At 38.8% G+C, this 16,144-nt stretch overlaps 1 protein-coding gene across 3 annotated transcripts in view; it reads right to left on the bottom strand.

Annotated features, from left to right (window-relative positions):
- The window catches only part of BBOX1 (gamma-butyrobetaine hydroxylase 1), a 59,004-nt gene extending 43,318 nt beyond the window's left edge, over positions 1-15,686 (bottom strand). For 2 of the 3 annotated variants that reach the window (XM_027578423.2, XM_027578425.2), the window contains exons 1-3: positions 15,399-15,686; positions 6,817-7,070; positions 5,213-5,327 (exon numbers count right to left, since the gene is read on the bottom strand). In XM_027578423.2, the coding sequence (XP_027434224.2) occupies positions 5,213-5,327; positions 6,817-7,035 (334 nt within the window). In that variant the 5' untranslated portion in view covers positions 7,036-7,070; positions 15,399-15,686. Of the gene's footprint in view, positions 1-5,212; positions 5,328-6,816; positions 7,245-15,398 lie in introns of all 3 variants that reach the window. The other variant, XM_027578424.2, reaches the window with a different exon arrangement.
- Between the last annotated feature and the right edge of the window lie 458 nt (positions 15,687-16,144).

Here is a 16,144-nt window from a genome sequence, read left to right as displayed (position 1 = left end):
GACACATTTGCTTTAGGTTCTCAAAAATATCCTCAGGCTTTTTCAAGACTTTTAAAGACACCAGCTTTTCAAGGTCCTGTTTAGCATTAACATTGGATGATGCAATGATACTTTGTTTTATGAAGTTATTAAAAAATCATTTTTTAATTAAAAATCATTTCTTAAAAAGAATGTAATTAATGTTTCTTATCTAAGAATTCTTAAAAGGAATAAAAGAATATACATGCTTTTTTTTTCTTTTTCTTTCTGCATTTCTGTCATGTATCCAGTTGTAAAAGAGACTTCTCTTTAATATTTATCTCTGAGAATGTGGTTATGTGTTTTCTTGCTAGAAGTATGGATGGAGATAAGAAAGCATGAAAGGAAGCAGATTTTACCTAAAGTTAGAAGTGATTCCAAACTAGGCAGATGGCTGTGGGAACAACCTCCAGGTCAGTGGCATCTGCTGCATAGAAAGCACTGCAGGGCTCTTCTCAAGCTGTGAGTCTCCCACCTTGGGCTCACTGACAGGACAAGGGATGCTCCATCCCATGTAGGGACATTACACTCTTTAGCTATTATCCCCAGGTTTGTCAAGTATAATGCAGACATTGAGTGGGCTAATAAATGACAGGTAATTCAGAAAAAAATAGGGCACATTGGAAGACATCAATAAGGCACAGAGGAAAAATTAAGCAAAATACACATTTGTCAACTCACAGACTTTGAAGATACCTGTATTCATTTCATCAACACCCCAAAGACATTTCTCTGGAACTCAGTAGGTCTATTTCAGATAGGATAGGCAAAACAGAACAGAGACTTGCTTCTTAAACATACGAAGACTTGGAGCTAATCTCCCACCTGTGCATCGGAGTGTGAGCCTGGATAATTGCAGGCAAATAATGTTGACTAGGTCTTTCTTGGGAAGGCAATACATTTGGGTACATGACACGGTGGCTTGATTGTTCTGAGGCAGTGGGTTGTTTTGTTTTTAAAGATTTATTTATTTATCAGAGAGAGAGGGCACATGATCCAGGGAAGGGGCAGAGGGAGAATCTCTAGCAGACTCCCCACTGAGCAAGGAGGCCCATAACCCCAAGACCACAGCCTGAGCCTGAAATCAAGAGTTGGACACTCAACCGACTAAGCCACCCAGGCTCCCCCGATGCAGCTGTTTTCACAGAGCTGTTCCAAAGCCATAAGGACCTGGCAGCCCTGATCCAGTTGGGGCCCTCTGAGGCAGTCTGAAAAAAAACAAGCTCCTAGACTTTTTTATAATTACCAAGTAATATATGAAGCAAATACCCTCACTCCACCCCTGACTTGCACTGCAGACTCCCACCTCTGGGGGTTCAAGAATGGGTGAAGTGTGGAGCAAGGTTTAGGGACATGGGTGAATTATCAGTTGGAGTTAGACATACTTATTGTGTTCATTACTTGCTAATTAAAAAAATAGTGATTTTTGCTTTTTTTGACAAATTTCTGTAAACATAGCCCCTGCACCAGACCAACCCTGTTCTTTGTGCCATAATAAAAATTTTCATTTTCAAGGACATGCATGGCAAGAAAGGGGGAACTCTGCTTCCCTCCTAGCCTCCCCCCCCACCCCGGCTATGTGAGAGGCACAGAAATTTTAGAGGGCCCTGACAGTTACATGAGAGTTTTGACTCCCTCCTGTGGCATGTGCCTCTTGAAACAAAAGAGGGGCTTATAGCTATGAAATGATGGGTGGTAATCCAATTAAATAGGCAGGTGAAGATTTGCTCTGCTATATTGAATTGAGGGGAAATGTTCTTTTCTGACTATGCAATGTACTCAATCTCTGGATTGCTGAGAAAAGTGAGTAGACTGCTTCCATGGAAAAAAGATTTTCTTCAAATAACAATCTTCTACACCTCAATTTGAAATAACAAATATTATTAAAGTCAGAGAATAGTATACAAATATTGTAGTACCAATTCAAAGAGATAGGAAAACGAGCATTCATTCTGACACTGAATGTTAATAAAAAGAGCAAAATATTTAGGTTCCTATATATAAGATCAACTATATATAGGTTTTTCCCATTTTAGTCCTATCAATTATATTTTGGGAATTTGGCATCTCAAAATTCTGTACAAAAATGAGAGTATAATCATTCCAATTTGACATGGAAGCTAAAAGATAATTACATTAATAAAATACTTCATATTTCCAATGTTTTATTAAAGTTTTCAATTTTCATTCATATGTTTGGAAACATTTACATGCTAGGCTTCAACAGTCAGCTTTTAAATTGGTGGAGAATAGAGAACAAGGCCAGCAACCTCGTATCCTATAGGCCAATATGTTTCTTTGAATTCAAATTCTTCCCCATCATCTCTGCTACTTCCCTAGCTTACGTTCTCAATGCCTCTTGTAGGACTATTTCTAGGCCATGCTACGGTCACCCTCTTCCCTGTCCCACTCGCCATGGCAGCCCATCCAATACAGATGACCATTACCAAGAATTTCCAACACAGATCTGATCACTCCAATCTCTTTTGGAAAATAAATACAAACCAAGAACCAAAGGGACCTACTGGGGCAGGGGAGAATGCAACCAGAGAAAGAGGAAGCTAAGAAGATATTCACAAGCTTGTAAGCATTTGAGAAATAATATGCATCTGGTTAAAATTAGACCGATATAACTCTGAAGATGAAAAATGCATTCGCAAGAAAATAAAGCAACCTTCTTAAAGTTATAAAGATATTGAACTCATTTCTTTGGCCCTATAGGAAGAGAATCAGCATGGAAAACAAATGGAAGGGAATATACCTGAGCTCTCTGGTGAGAAAATGTCCTTGTCACAGGGTTTTGGACTGAGCTCCTTAGTAGGGCATGAAGTCGCTTCATGGTTTGGCCCCTTCCTTCTTCTATGTTGCCTTAACAATTTTAACTTCACTGATATTAAACAAATTGCAGTTTCCAAGCCTACCCTCCTGTTTTATACATCCATGATTTTCTTCATGCCCTTTCCTCTGTTGAGAATTTCCTCACTATCTTTGCCTAACAAACTGTTTCTTCAAAATCCAGCTCATAGTATCACCTGGTTTCTGAGGATTATTTTCTTGTCTTTTCAGATTCCTTCTCTTTGTTATAATTAACCTTCTCTGCATGCTTTCATGCACTTAAAATAAAATATTATACTTACTTGTTTTCATGGCTCGGGTCCCCCTCTTAGACGTGATAAATGCTCGAGGACAGAATCTGTGTCTTTTTTTAACTTGGTATTTCCTTAGAGTTTCCGGCACAAAATAGATGCCCGATATATGTGCAACTGAATAGAAATTTATGAGGGAATGACTATTATCCATGTCTTTCCTTCCAGCTGTGGCTGTCCATGGACAAGAGTCTTTTTCTGGCTGATCATCATATGTCTTTTCATTTTTGAGTTCGACAGCTAGTGTCAAGGGAAGATCAAGGAAAAGTGGTCTGCATCTTGATGCCAGATTTTAAGTTTTTCCTCATTCTATGGAAAGAGCAGTAAAGGCAACATGGCCACTGAGGACAAAAAACAAAATCCCTTCACAAATGTAACTGAGTTTGTTTGCACGTTCTGGAGTATAAATGTTCGAAAATACGCGATGGGAGAACGATAAGGTGTCAAATTCTGCAGGCAAAAAGCCAGAGAAGCAGTACTCCCAAAATGGCTTGTTGCTTTCTCCTTTACCCCACCAACTGCACAGCTTGAGAATATATTTTAAAAATCTGATCTTGTTTTAAGCCATTAAAGTATTTTCCAGTGTCAAAATAGCAGCCAGGTCTCCTTATATTATTCATGACCGCAGCCTGTCAGTGTGACTGGTTTTTTCCACTACTTAACTGAGTGTAGTATCATTTCCATTTTGCTACTGCCTGATAGTACTGAGAAATGTAAGCTATAAAACTGCATTCGTCAAGAAATATTAATGGAGGAGGGTGGCTATATCTTTTTACAATGCTTAAAAGCTTAAGCTGTAATAATAAAAAGTTGGCTTTTGTTCCCTGAAATAATCAAAAGAAGAACTTGAAGGAAATGAAAGCAAAATCCAACAGGATTACAAAATTAGGGCAGAGTTAAGGAAAAATATTTTGAGTACCAGAAGAAATCTAAAATAAATAAAAAATAATAGTACATTCGCGAAACAGCTATTTGACCCAGATAATCACTACTCAGTTATGTAACTGGAGACTCCTTGAAGAATCTAACAATACCCTCTCTGGGGAAAGGCAGGATAAACGTCTTTCCCTGGATGCCCATCTGGATTCCACCAGCTAGCTAGGTAAAGAAGAAAGTGGATTCCTGGCAGTTTAGACAGAAAGCACTAAAGCAAAACCTCGTCCGTTGTCAGAAGGATGAGACTTAAGGATATAGAGGAACCTAGTTCTTGACAACATGGCCTGTGCCTAAACAGGAAGGTGACAATGTCATGCCTATTTGTTGATAACCATAGGACAAGGTGGAGCTGTGTGATTCAAGCTAATTAATTGGCAACCTCTCCATACCCAGGAAACTAGCATTTAAAACCACTTACTATACATGTTTGAGAATTTCAGATCTGAAAGGAGCAGGTGAAATCTCTATCTTGGTGTGTGACCCAGAATCCTCAGAAGGGGTGTTACAGAATTCAACAAGGCTGGTGCAATATATCTGGTTAACAGTGGAAAAGAAAGTTCAGGGAGACTTGCCTTGTTAGTGTGTGTGTAGAAGTCAAAATTCTGGTAAATACATAAGAATCATGATATTTTTAGAATTTGCCTTTGACCCACATAGTCTTATGATACAAATGTTTAATTTACACAGAGTCAATATTTAACTTTTTACCCGTATTATTTCTTTTATTATGTCTCTCAGCTCAAGAATAAAGTCTTTTTCCACCAAATCCAACTACTGCAGATTTTCTGAACATTTTTGTGGTTACAGATTTTCTTGAGACCCATTAATCTCTCCCCACACAAACTTGCTATGCACACACATGCACACATGCACTCACACACACTCTCCCCATGCTCACTCAGTGTCGCGTATACCATCCCATGGGGTTCGGGGATCACATAATTTTATTTCCTTTCATCTCTACCCAAACGATCTGTGTTGGTAAATCATTAAACATCCCGCATAAATTACAATAATGTTTTAACCAAAGCACAAGGGTTTGAATTTGCTTCTCTGAGCAAATTTCTTACCGTACAAGTTTTAAAAGACATTGACGACCACGGCAAGGTTACCTGGCAAAAATAACTCTCTTTGGAGTTTTCCTCTGGCCTGCTGTGAAAAGCATCTTTTCTTCAGCCAGTCAGCTTCAAATTCGCTGTAATGCTCATTTGGCCACGTGATACAAACCTTGTAACACAGAAAGCAAATATCATATGTATATGATATTATGTATATGCATAGTATGCTTCTATGTACTTTGGTTTATTATTGCTATTTCTTTGTTCTGGTTTTTGCTTTGGGGGTCTTTTTAAGATTTTATTTATTTATTTGATAGAGACAGACACAGCAAGAGAGGGAATACAAGCAGGGGGAGTGGAAGAGGGAGAAGCAGGCCTCCTGCCGAGTAGGGAGTCGGATGTGGGGCTTGATCCCAGGACCCTGGGACCATGACCTGAGCCGAAGGCAGATGCTTAAACAACTGAACCAGCCAGGCGCCCATACTATTGCTCTGTTTTTGAATGTCAATCTAAGATATTCAGGGGATCCAATTAGCCCTTAGTCTTTTATTTTTGTTTTACCTTATTTTCACTTATGTACTCACAGGCATAGAATACACTTTTGGAAAACAAGAAAACTGAAGGCCAAGGGGATACATCTGTGGTTTGAGGTCCCTTAAATATCACACAAGAAATAAAAGCTGGCTAGATTGGAAGTTCTTTTCTTGCTCTATGTCCTCGAAACCTGTTGTTTACAAACTTTCTGTGATGACTTAAATTCAGGCACCAATGGATTTAGTATTCCTTCCAAGAGGATCAGAACTAGGAATGATGATGATGAGACAGATCATCATCATAATAAGTAACAATGACAACAGCACCTGGAGTGCATCCTGTGTAACGAGCACAGCAGACATAACTCATCTAGTCCTCATACAATTCTAGAAAGAAGGTACTGCTGGTATTCACATTTTTCAAGTGAGGGACGTAAGAGTAAACAATTCTAAGGTCACACAGCTCGCAAGCCGTGAACCCTGGGAGTAAAGTCCTTGAGTCCAGATGAAGACAAGAAAGGGGGAGAGCCATGACCTCGCTGGTCACACTTGCTCTTCTGATAACTATCCTAGTGAATCTGGAAGAGAGAAACGCAGGCTGGTGGCCGCATCCAGTTTGTAATTTTGAGAGCTATGTTTTTGGGAATCCTAGAACAAGCCTCGCATTTGACTAAAAATACATTAATCAATACACGTTTCTGAGTGCTCACCACATGCCAGACACCATGTTGAACATTTTACTCATATTATCTCACTGAATCGTCATGTCATCTCTACGAACAAGTTCTGTTAGTATCCCTATTTTACAGGTGAGTAAACTGAGGCCCAGAAGCATTCTTTTTATTATAGAAATCACCTGTGTCCTCAAGGCTGTCCACATACTGAAGGAATAATGAGCAATACTGCAATTTTTCTTCAAAATAGTAGTAATAAAAATAGCAGTAACAATAACAGAAGCTCACACTTACTGAGCATGCTTACTTTGCACCAAGCACTAAGCACATGTGTTTCTAGATGTCACTATACATACGATCAAATGAAAAGTAATTCATTGTGTAAGTTATCGGAGACTAGCCCCTTCATTGAACTTGGGAGAGAAAGGAGAGATCATTGAGAGCAGATTACCTTTTTTCTGTCAAACGTCAAGCTTTTAATACCGATGTTCACATCAAGAGTTTCGATGAGAAGTTTCCGCGCTTTTGCAGAATCCAGGTAGCAATCGGAGCACGGGCAATTGTCTCTCAGCCATACAGCTGGGTAGAGAGACTCTGCGCCGTCATGCCAGAAGATCTGCATCAAATGAGCCCCATCCAGCACCGCTGCATTTTGGATGGCACAGTGCATGTTGCCGGTCCTTGCAGGGAAATCTTGTCAGCTACCTGCTATGACAAATCCTGGTTGAAAGGAATCTCAGGCAGATCAAGTCTGAACTTGACTTCTAAGCCTGTGAACAATTCAAGTGGGCTCTGGCTCCTGCTGTTCGCTCGGCTGCCAGAGTTTGAGGTTTGCCTATCAGCACTGGGACCTTTGTTCTGGTGAGAGTATTTCATATGCTGTAAACAGAAACACAGTGACTAAAAGTAAATAAGATAAACATGCTGAATCAGGATCCGGATAAAAGAATTCTTTGTTTTTTTCCAGAAATTTTAGATAACGAGTTCAGAACCAATGACATAGGCACTTTATAATTATGTTGGCATAAAAGCTCTGAAAATTTTTTAAGGGAGAAAAATGCTCCACAAATTGAAAGTATCACTAATGACAACTGTGCTATTTTAACTGACATGCATGTGCCTTTTGGAAAAAAATGTTTTTATGACACTAAATTAGTAACTTGTTCTACTGAGGGAAATTTTAATGCAATTTATTTATTTTAAGAGGTACTATAATCCAGTACATTGTGCTATTTCTATTCTGTCATTTGCTTTTTTACTTATACAATTCATTTTCTAAATGCAGTATAAAAGTTCCCGGGCTCTGCAAGCTCCCCATTCTTGTCTTGCTTGATTTGTTCTCTGGGATTTTCTGTTTATTACAACAGAAAACAGTTATCTATTGAGAGTGTGCCTCGATATTGTGGTTCGTTTAATCTAAACCTTCACTGAGTATTTTCATGAACCTTCACCTTACTTAGGAATAATGAATTCTTTTTATTAAGAAACACACCAGATTTTGAGGGCATGAAGTATTTATGAGAAAGGAAATCAAGTGAAAAGAGAGGCACAAGGTATTACAGACTGAGCACCTCAGTGTTGATTATGATTCCATTAATGACTACATGGGGGGGGGGGTCTTCTGAAATTGTGTCAATGTTCTAAATCTCACTTTCTTCATGTATAGTTTGCCAGGACTCTAAACTTAGATGGAAGAAGTAGAACTTACCTGGAAAATGTAGAATTTATATGGAAGAAGTAGAACTTCTTTTTTTTTTTTTTTTAGAAGTAGAACTTCTTAACCTGTTCCATATGATGATTAGCTCATTAACAGAAGGTGACATGTGCTGATAGAAACAAGACCTCACTGTCTTGGGATGAAGGGGAGGCACGCACACACACACACACACACACACACACACACACACACACATACACAGTGACTGCTAAACAAATTCCTTCTCTGTATTAGGCACTGCAGTAGACACTGGAGGGTTCAATGACAAGCAGGACAAAGCAGCTCCCTGTCTTCCTTGAACTTACAGATAGGAAGACTTTATGTACCATTAACCTAACTTTCAAAAGTACTTTACACTACATTAAAATAAAACAACTTTTAGGTGATTGTTTTACATATACTTCCTCAAATCATTAACTTGGATTATTTAGTCAGGTTATGAAGCTGGGCCAAGACAAGAAAAGATTGCTTTCTCCAGTTAGCTCAACCACACTGAAGTTACCTAATGATAAAAGAGAAACACAATTCATAGGGCTTCGTGGTGATGCCTACTCAGGAACTCTCATCCATTTTTTTTCTTAATAATTTATATAGAAACAGGGCAGCACTATGACTTAGAAAAATCATCGGAAATATTATTAGTTTAAACTTGGGTGTTTACCTCATAGATTTCAAGTAAGGGGACCTCAGAAAGTTCAGACATACATTTCTATGTGGAATGGATAGGGTGCTTAATTTCCCTGATGGGAGAAGGGGAAGCTGGCAGGTTTTTTCTATGTGTGATTTCAGAGGATAGTGATGATTCCAGTAAATATAGAATAATCTAACCAGATCCTTAAATAACATGGTACACAAGGGCAAAAAGGAGATGTGTAGCAACTCTTTATCTAAGTCAGGGTTGACAAATATTTCCTATAAAAGGGCAGACGGTACATACTTTTGGCTTTCCAGGCTATCTAGAGTCCCTAGCACATATTCTTTTTTATTTTTAAAAATTTTTTTAAGAATGTAAAAACTAGCCTTACCTCACAGGCTGGAGAAAGCAGGCTGTAGGCCATACTCAGCCCACAGGCAAGAATTTGCTGTCCTTGAGGCATGCTTTTATTACAGTGGTAGACAATCATACTTAAATACGGAAAATAGTTCTCTTCATTTCTCCATATATATAAAGTTAAACCTATTCAAATAATACTAAGCATCTTCTTTTTGTCTGAAATGCTGTATCAGAAAGTTCAGATTTCACCATGAAGCTCCAGAGTTCAAGAAAAAAGTGAGATAATTATGAAAGTAAACAAGAAAATAAGGCTGGGGAAAATAGCACTGAGAGTTGTCTGAGAAGTTCCAGGACACCTGCTTAGAGAGGATGTCTATTTGAGGAAGTCTTAACAGGATGTGATCAATGCTTCTGAAGGCATATGAACTCCTTGTTCCTATAGATAGCCATGTGGAGATGTGGATATGTTTACCAGACGTGAAGCTATAACAAGTCTTCTCAGTACAAGGCTATGTTTTTTTCAGTGGGTGGCAAGCAGATGAGAGATAGAAAAAATTCTGGTTTCACAGCAAATAAATATCAACATGGATAATGGAGAGTACACAGGCAAAATAGAAGCAGGGGAAAAAAAATACATGCATGTATCCTAATATGTTTTTCTCGTTATTTATTCGTTTTGGTACTTAACCTGATCTATTTATAAACTGATGGATTATTCACTTGCTAAAATTACTTGCCAAGAATCAAAGGCAAAAGATACCTCAAAATATCAACACACACAAAATAAACATATGTAGCTTTCAAGCTCACCCTCTTTATATTGAGAACATAGCTATGTGTGGCGGGGGAGGGGGTTGGGGGGAGGGCAGAGAGAGAAGGAAAGGGAGAGAATCTCAAGCAGGCTCCACCCTCAGTGCAGAGCCAGACGTGGGGCTCAATCCCACAACCCTGAGATCATGACCTGAGCCAAAATCAAGAGTCAGGACACTTAACCCACTGAGTCACCCAGGCACCCCAACATAGCTACCATTTAAAATACATTCGACGTATTGGCCCTGATCTGATTTCAAAATGGTATAGGATGTATTTAACCCACTGTAATAGTCCTTCAGATAGAATGAACTAAAATCACCTGTCTCCTTCATTCCCTCTCTTCTCTAAATCTACTCCATTTTTCAGCCTATTTTTTATCATATGTGATCTCTTGATTCTGTACCTTTCAGGATGCATGGTTACTTTCCAGTTTTAAATGTCCTTCACAATGTGGGACTTCAAATTATACAATATAGCACAGATGTAACATTTCTAGTATAAGGAAAAGAGTAATTAGTATCTTATTGAGGAAAGAAGTTTTTTAATTTTTAATTTTTTTTTTTTTTACCTTGAGAGTTTGGAAGAATAGTGGTAACTTTATAGGATCTTAAGAAAAAATAACTAGTTTGGTTGTACAATAAGAATATTGGTTTTAATTATATTGCTGGTAAGATTACAATACTAGTTAATAGTAAAAGTTTACATTTACCAAATGTCTTCTTCATGCCAATCATATGCGAAGTGCTTGACATACAATAACTCAATGAATCTTCATCACAACCCAATGAAAAATGTACTGCAATTACCTGAATAAGCAGCAGAAGAAAGAGGCTAGGGAATATCAGCATACAGATGGGAGCAGAATCCATCTTAAGTTCTCCAAGAGAGTAAGACAATTAAAAAAATAAATTCTTTTCATTTATTTTTATCATCAAAATTCCATGAGTGTCAGTGTATATTTCAGACTCCACTCATTTTCTTTTTTTTTTTTTTAAGATTTTATTTATTTATTTGACAGAGAGAGAAAGAGCACAAGTAGGCAGAGCAGCAGACAGAGGGAGAGGGAGAAGCAAGCTCTCCGCTGATCAGGGAGCCCGATGTGGGGCTCGATCCCAGGACCCTGGGATCATGACCTGAGCCGAAGGCAGACGCTTAACTGACTGAGCCACCCAAGCACCCCTCCACTCATTTTCTATAATGGGTTCATTAACGGGTTTGAAAAGGTTTTGGTTGAAAGGATTTTTATAAAACTTGAAACTTGATACATTGATTCTAAGTGAACACATTTTTTCTACTATAATATACATTGTCCCTGTACTTAAAGATGGCACTGTGCCCATATCCCACTTACTGTTAAAGTGATCACGCCTCGCAGATATCTGTACCAACCAATATCAATTACATTCCAACCTGCCCTCTGAAGCTTTCCATTTCTCTCTCTTTTCTTTTTTTCTTTCTTTGTTCTATCTATCTAACATGTTTGAACTGGAAAGGAAAAACCACACTTCCAGATATAGGGGAACCTGACTCTGCCCCCCACCCCCCAAACCTGCAGCCTGTTTGGCCTAATGGAGATCCTGGGGAGGGTATTTCAAGAGAGGAGGCACTGTCGGGACCAGAGGCTGATGGGAGCTGCCCGAGGCACCGGGGAGAATGTGGAAGAACTGGAAAGACTCGGGTGTTGCTGAAGTTAAATTGTTTGGGTGTCTATGAAGGAGCTTGTCAGGTCATTTCTATTCTTCACAATCCCTTTCTCAGTTTATGTCAAAATGTGATTGGTAATCCTAACAAAAACAGAGAGAAATGGGAATATGGTTTCCCTCTTTAACTCATCTTGTTTTACTTAAAGCTTTATTGGGGCAAATGTGATGAACATTCAAAAAGAAAGGAAGATCAAGGATCATCAGCATTTAAAGGCAAATTCTTTCTAAAAGTTTATAGGCTTGTACATAAGTGTGATTTGTTGAAATCCGTTTTTCTATTTAGCCCACATGACCTGTTAAAATTGAGCCCTGATGAAGCATCATAGACTTGTAGCTATTTGATAAACTACTGTTTCTTTGAAGAAGAGAAAAAAAGAGAAAAAGAAAAAAGTAGTATTCCTAGCTACATATATGTGTATATATATATAATATATAAAATATATATATATCTATGTATTATATATTTTATATATAATATAAATATTTTATATATTTTATATAAATTTTTATTTATATATATAATTATACATATAATTTTATATATAATATAAATATATATATTCATATACAGATGAATATATATATTTTACCAGTGGGTCCTCTTTGCTAAATTAAAGGGCACCTATAAAACAAAAATGTTTATTTTAGGACTTAATTATTATTTGATTTCTCCTTACAATTATAATTTGGTTTATGAAATATCAGATTGGTTTGGGTGGGAGGGAGTAGATTTGCTTGTCCTGGAAAACAAATCTTGGATTAAGGGGATTCTAATCTGATAGAACAGATTTCTTTTAATTTAATACCATCACTTAGGGGGGTGGTGTGTGTGTGTTCCTTCCTAACTGACTCACCATATTTTTCCCCTTCAGAGTTATGGAAGTTTATTTGGGACTCCTGTTTGGCACAACTAAATTGTCTGTTTTAGAGATTATCCACTTCAGCAATGGGTGTGGTTTTGTCTTTTTAAAAATTTTATAAATTCAAGTTCTTTCAGCTGGTTTTCTCTAGCACTGTTTAGAAACTCAAGAAAATAGCTCTGAAAGTTATTTCATGCATTGATCTTGGAAATAAAAGAACTTAGAACTAGAACTCTCAGAGCCTGAAAGAAACAACTCATGATATCAATGGGCTCAGTGCCCTCATCTGATATGCAAGGATAATGGAAGCTCAGAGATGCTGGGTGTGATTTGTCCAAGCCCGCAATGCTGGCTAGTGGGAGAGGTTGCTCCAAACCTAGGTTTGCCAGTTCACTGTGCACATAAAAAGTAAACATTTCCTAGTTCTAATAAAAGAGAGTGCAAAATTTCCTCAAACACTAATTAATTATACTAATTTGTATGATGGGTTTTAGATAGTATTCTCAGGAAGTTGATGTAGAAGCTCCACAGTTACTATACATAAAATTTAAATCAATGGAAATTAATAATATACATCTGAGAAGGCTGATTCATCTAATAGATTACTGACCCCTAAAACAAAAGGCTATAATTTTTGACTTTTTTTTTTTTTTTTTTTTTGGTAAGAGAAGGAAAGAATAGAGTGGACTCATGTTATCGAATGTTAGTATCTGTTAATTTCCATCTTCTCTTCCTCAGGTTAAGTCATCAGACCTGCTATGATCAGATAGCAGGATTCTCTAGTGTGTCTGTCCTGCTTCTAGGTGGTAGGATCAGAAAATGATCACAATGCAAGAAATATGCAAATTGTATGGGAATGTGTGTGTGTGTGGTATATGTATAAAATCATTTATTTAGCACTTATTATGTTCTGGCCCTTCTGCTAATGCTTTTGATTCTATTAATTATTTAATCTTCCAGAAACACTGGGTTTAGTGCTATCACTTCTATTTTATAGGTGACCTTGAGTTTGGACAGGTGAAGTAACTGATTTGAAAGCAGAGGAAATAGGAACCCCACCACTACACCGAACTACATCACGGAGAACCTGTGGCTGAAAAATTTCCCAGGCAATAATTTTAATTTACCAAAAATGTACTATTAAAATAGTGGCCAAATCTCATGTTTGTTGGTCATTAGTTGACCTCACTATCTGACATTTCATCACTGCAAGAAGAGGACAGGAAGTTTTCCAGACATTATACCATAAAGGCTTAGAAAGTATTACTATTCTTTTATATATCAACCTTTAAATAATAAAACTCAACTCATTTCCATTTGGTAAGGTAAAGGTTGACCAGACTGTATTTGAGTGACTGAGTGTTCGAACATTAGTATCATTTGAATACATGCACACTCTACTCATTACACCTGCTACCTAAGGGCCTTCAACTTAGAGCCTGTGGTTTTTAATTTTTTTAATCTTGATTTAGTAAGTGGCTGAGCTACTTAATAATTCATGAATATACTCCTGTGGATAATGAATTCTATAAAGCCATTAGAAAAAACAGTCTCCATTCTCTTGAGTAGGTTTACCATTCTGCCTGCTACCTTGTTTAAAGTATCAAATTTTGTGTAAACACTTCCTTCCTAAATTATAAACAAGAAAACTTTTTATAAAAAGCCTTACTCTGGTAGAATTACCACATTCAGATTGAAACTCCTACATCAAAGTATAATGTAATTATACTATACATTATATATATATATATATAATATATATAATACATTATACTATACAGGTAATGCAGCATACTGGGTCTAGATTTTAAGATTTCTAAATCATTGAACCAGGACATATATTTGTTATGAGAAATCCTATGTTTTATAATAAAATCAATTCAAAATACCTGTCATGTCTCTTCTTGAGCTACATTTGGGGAACAACTGAAAGCACACACAAAGGTCGGTCTTAACTGACCAGTATTCTAGAGAAGCATGTTCCATTAAGTTTTTGGACTTAACAAAGGGCCAAGGTATAACACGCAGTCTCTGTCTTTGGGCTGGGCTGTGGATTATTCAGTGACTGTTTCCAAATCCAGCCAGAACCCTCCCTTTCCCACCACCCAGTCTGCTTTTGAGACAGTATCCTCTCTGTCCTCCCTATAGGCTTTCTGGATCAGCTTAGGGACTGTAAAGTAACTTGGCTACTAGACTAAGCCAAGCATAATTGGGAAAGGAAAGCTGCCAAGAAGCAATCAGATCCACTGCATTCCAAAATCAAGCCTATTCCAAATGCCTGATGGACCATCCCCTTCACAGCCCACATGGCTGTGAGACACATGTGCCTGGATTTTCAATTAGATGTCCCCCCCACCCCCAATCCACAGACCTGAAGCTCTTCAAATAAGGCAAAGTTGAGCTCAGTCCTACCTGTTCTCAGATATGCTTTAGTCGCCAGACCATGCAAAATTTACCAAGGAAAGACAACGTCAGCTTTGATCCTCAACGTCCTTTGGGGAGGGAGCCTTCTGGTAACCGGCACATCCCAGTTGATCTGCCCGCAGTTTCCCTACATCTGACATGTGATGTAGCACTTATTACTTGGGAGCCTTTCTTTCTGCTCCTGGCAGCTCCACGGAAGCCCTGCCCCCAGACACAGCTGAGGTTTGCCAATGAGGAAGGATGTCCCAATCTGAAGGTGTAGCAACTCCTGAAGGGAGCTTGGAGGTAGAAAGAGAAAGAAAGAGAGAGAGGTGGTGGGGAGGGAGAGAGAGATAGGGAAGAAAGAAAGGACAGAAGGAAGGGAAAGGAAAAGGAAAGAGTTTTTATGGCCCGGAGGAGAAGCAGTTAGAAAGAGAAGAGACTTGATCTCATATTAGTGCCTGAAGCCCCAAAACCCCAGGGCTCAATGCAAAGCATTGCCTTAGTTTAGTCTTTCCTGGTGGAAGGAAGAGCAGTTCTCACCTGTCTGTTCTTCTGACCCTGAGCCAGCAGCAGCAACGGAAGCCAGTGAAGGAGACTTCTGTCTCACCTGTTCACAGTGACAATCCTTTTACTGTCAAACTCACTTGTAGAAAAGACATTGAGATGTGTGGTTCACAGGGAGGAGCCACCAGCTCCCACCTCAGCAGAGGAGAGGTGGCATTTGCTTGCCCATAGAATATTCCATTTGAGCCTTTCTGAAGGGAGCTTGACTCTTTCTGGGGCTGGGAGGAAGGTTGGGATGGGTCCCCTTCAGCCTGATGCCCTCCTTTCTTGGCAGCTTTGGCTGAAATGAACAGTAGCTGCCAGAGAACATGGGGCTTTTCTGAGGGCACCTGGTTGCCCAGTGACTTGACTCACAATTACACAGGCCTGAGGGCAACAAAAGGGAAAGGCCGGAGTGGGCGGTAGGCCAGGGACCCAAAGCCTGGCTGCCAGGCATTCAGATGGAGAGTGCCCAGTGCAGGGGGAGGGCTGGTGGACAAGTCTCAAGTCCTAGTTCCTAACAGGGTGGGGGATTCCACTAAAAGAAAGTCTGCAGGTGGCAACTGAGGTCCAGGAGAGAGCTCCATGAGCCCTCCGCCCCCCTCCCCCAAAACCACCCTTCCCAGAAGACACTTCATGAAGCAGCCCCAGCCTGCAACTTGTTGCTTCTTGCCTGAAGGACTCTCACAGCTGTGAGACAGACAGGCAGGAACAAAAGAGCTAACCCTGGAGAGAGAAAATGC

This window comes from Zalophus californianus, chromosome 11 (genome assembly GCF_009762305.2).
Source record: "Zalophus californianus isolate mZalCal1 chromosome 11, mZalCal1.pri.v2, whole genome shotgun sequence".
Classification (NCBI taxonomy): Eukaryota; Metazoa; Chordata; class Mammalia; order Carnivora; family Otariidae; genus Zalophus; species Zalophus californianus.
Note: the sequence above shows the minus strand (reverse complement) of the source record. Positions and strands in the feature narration are given on the sequence as shown.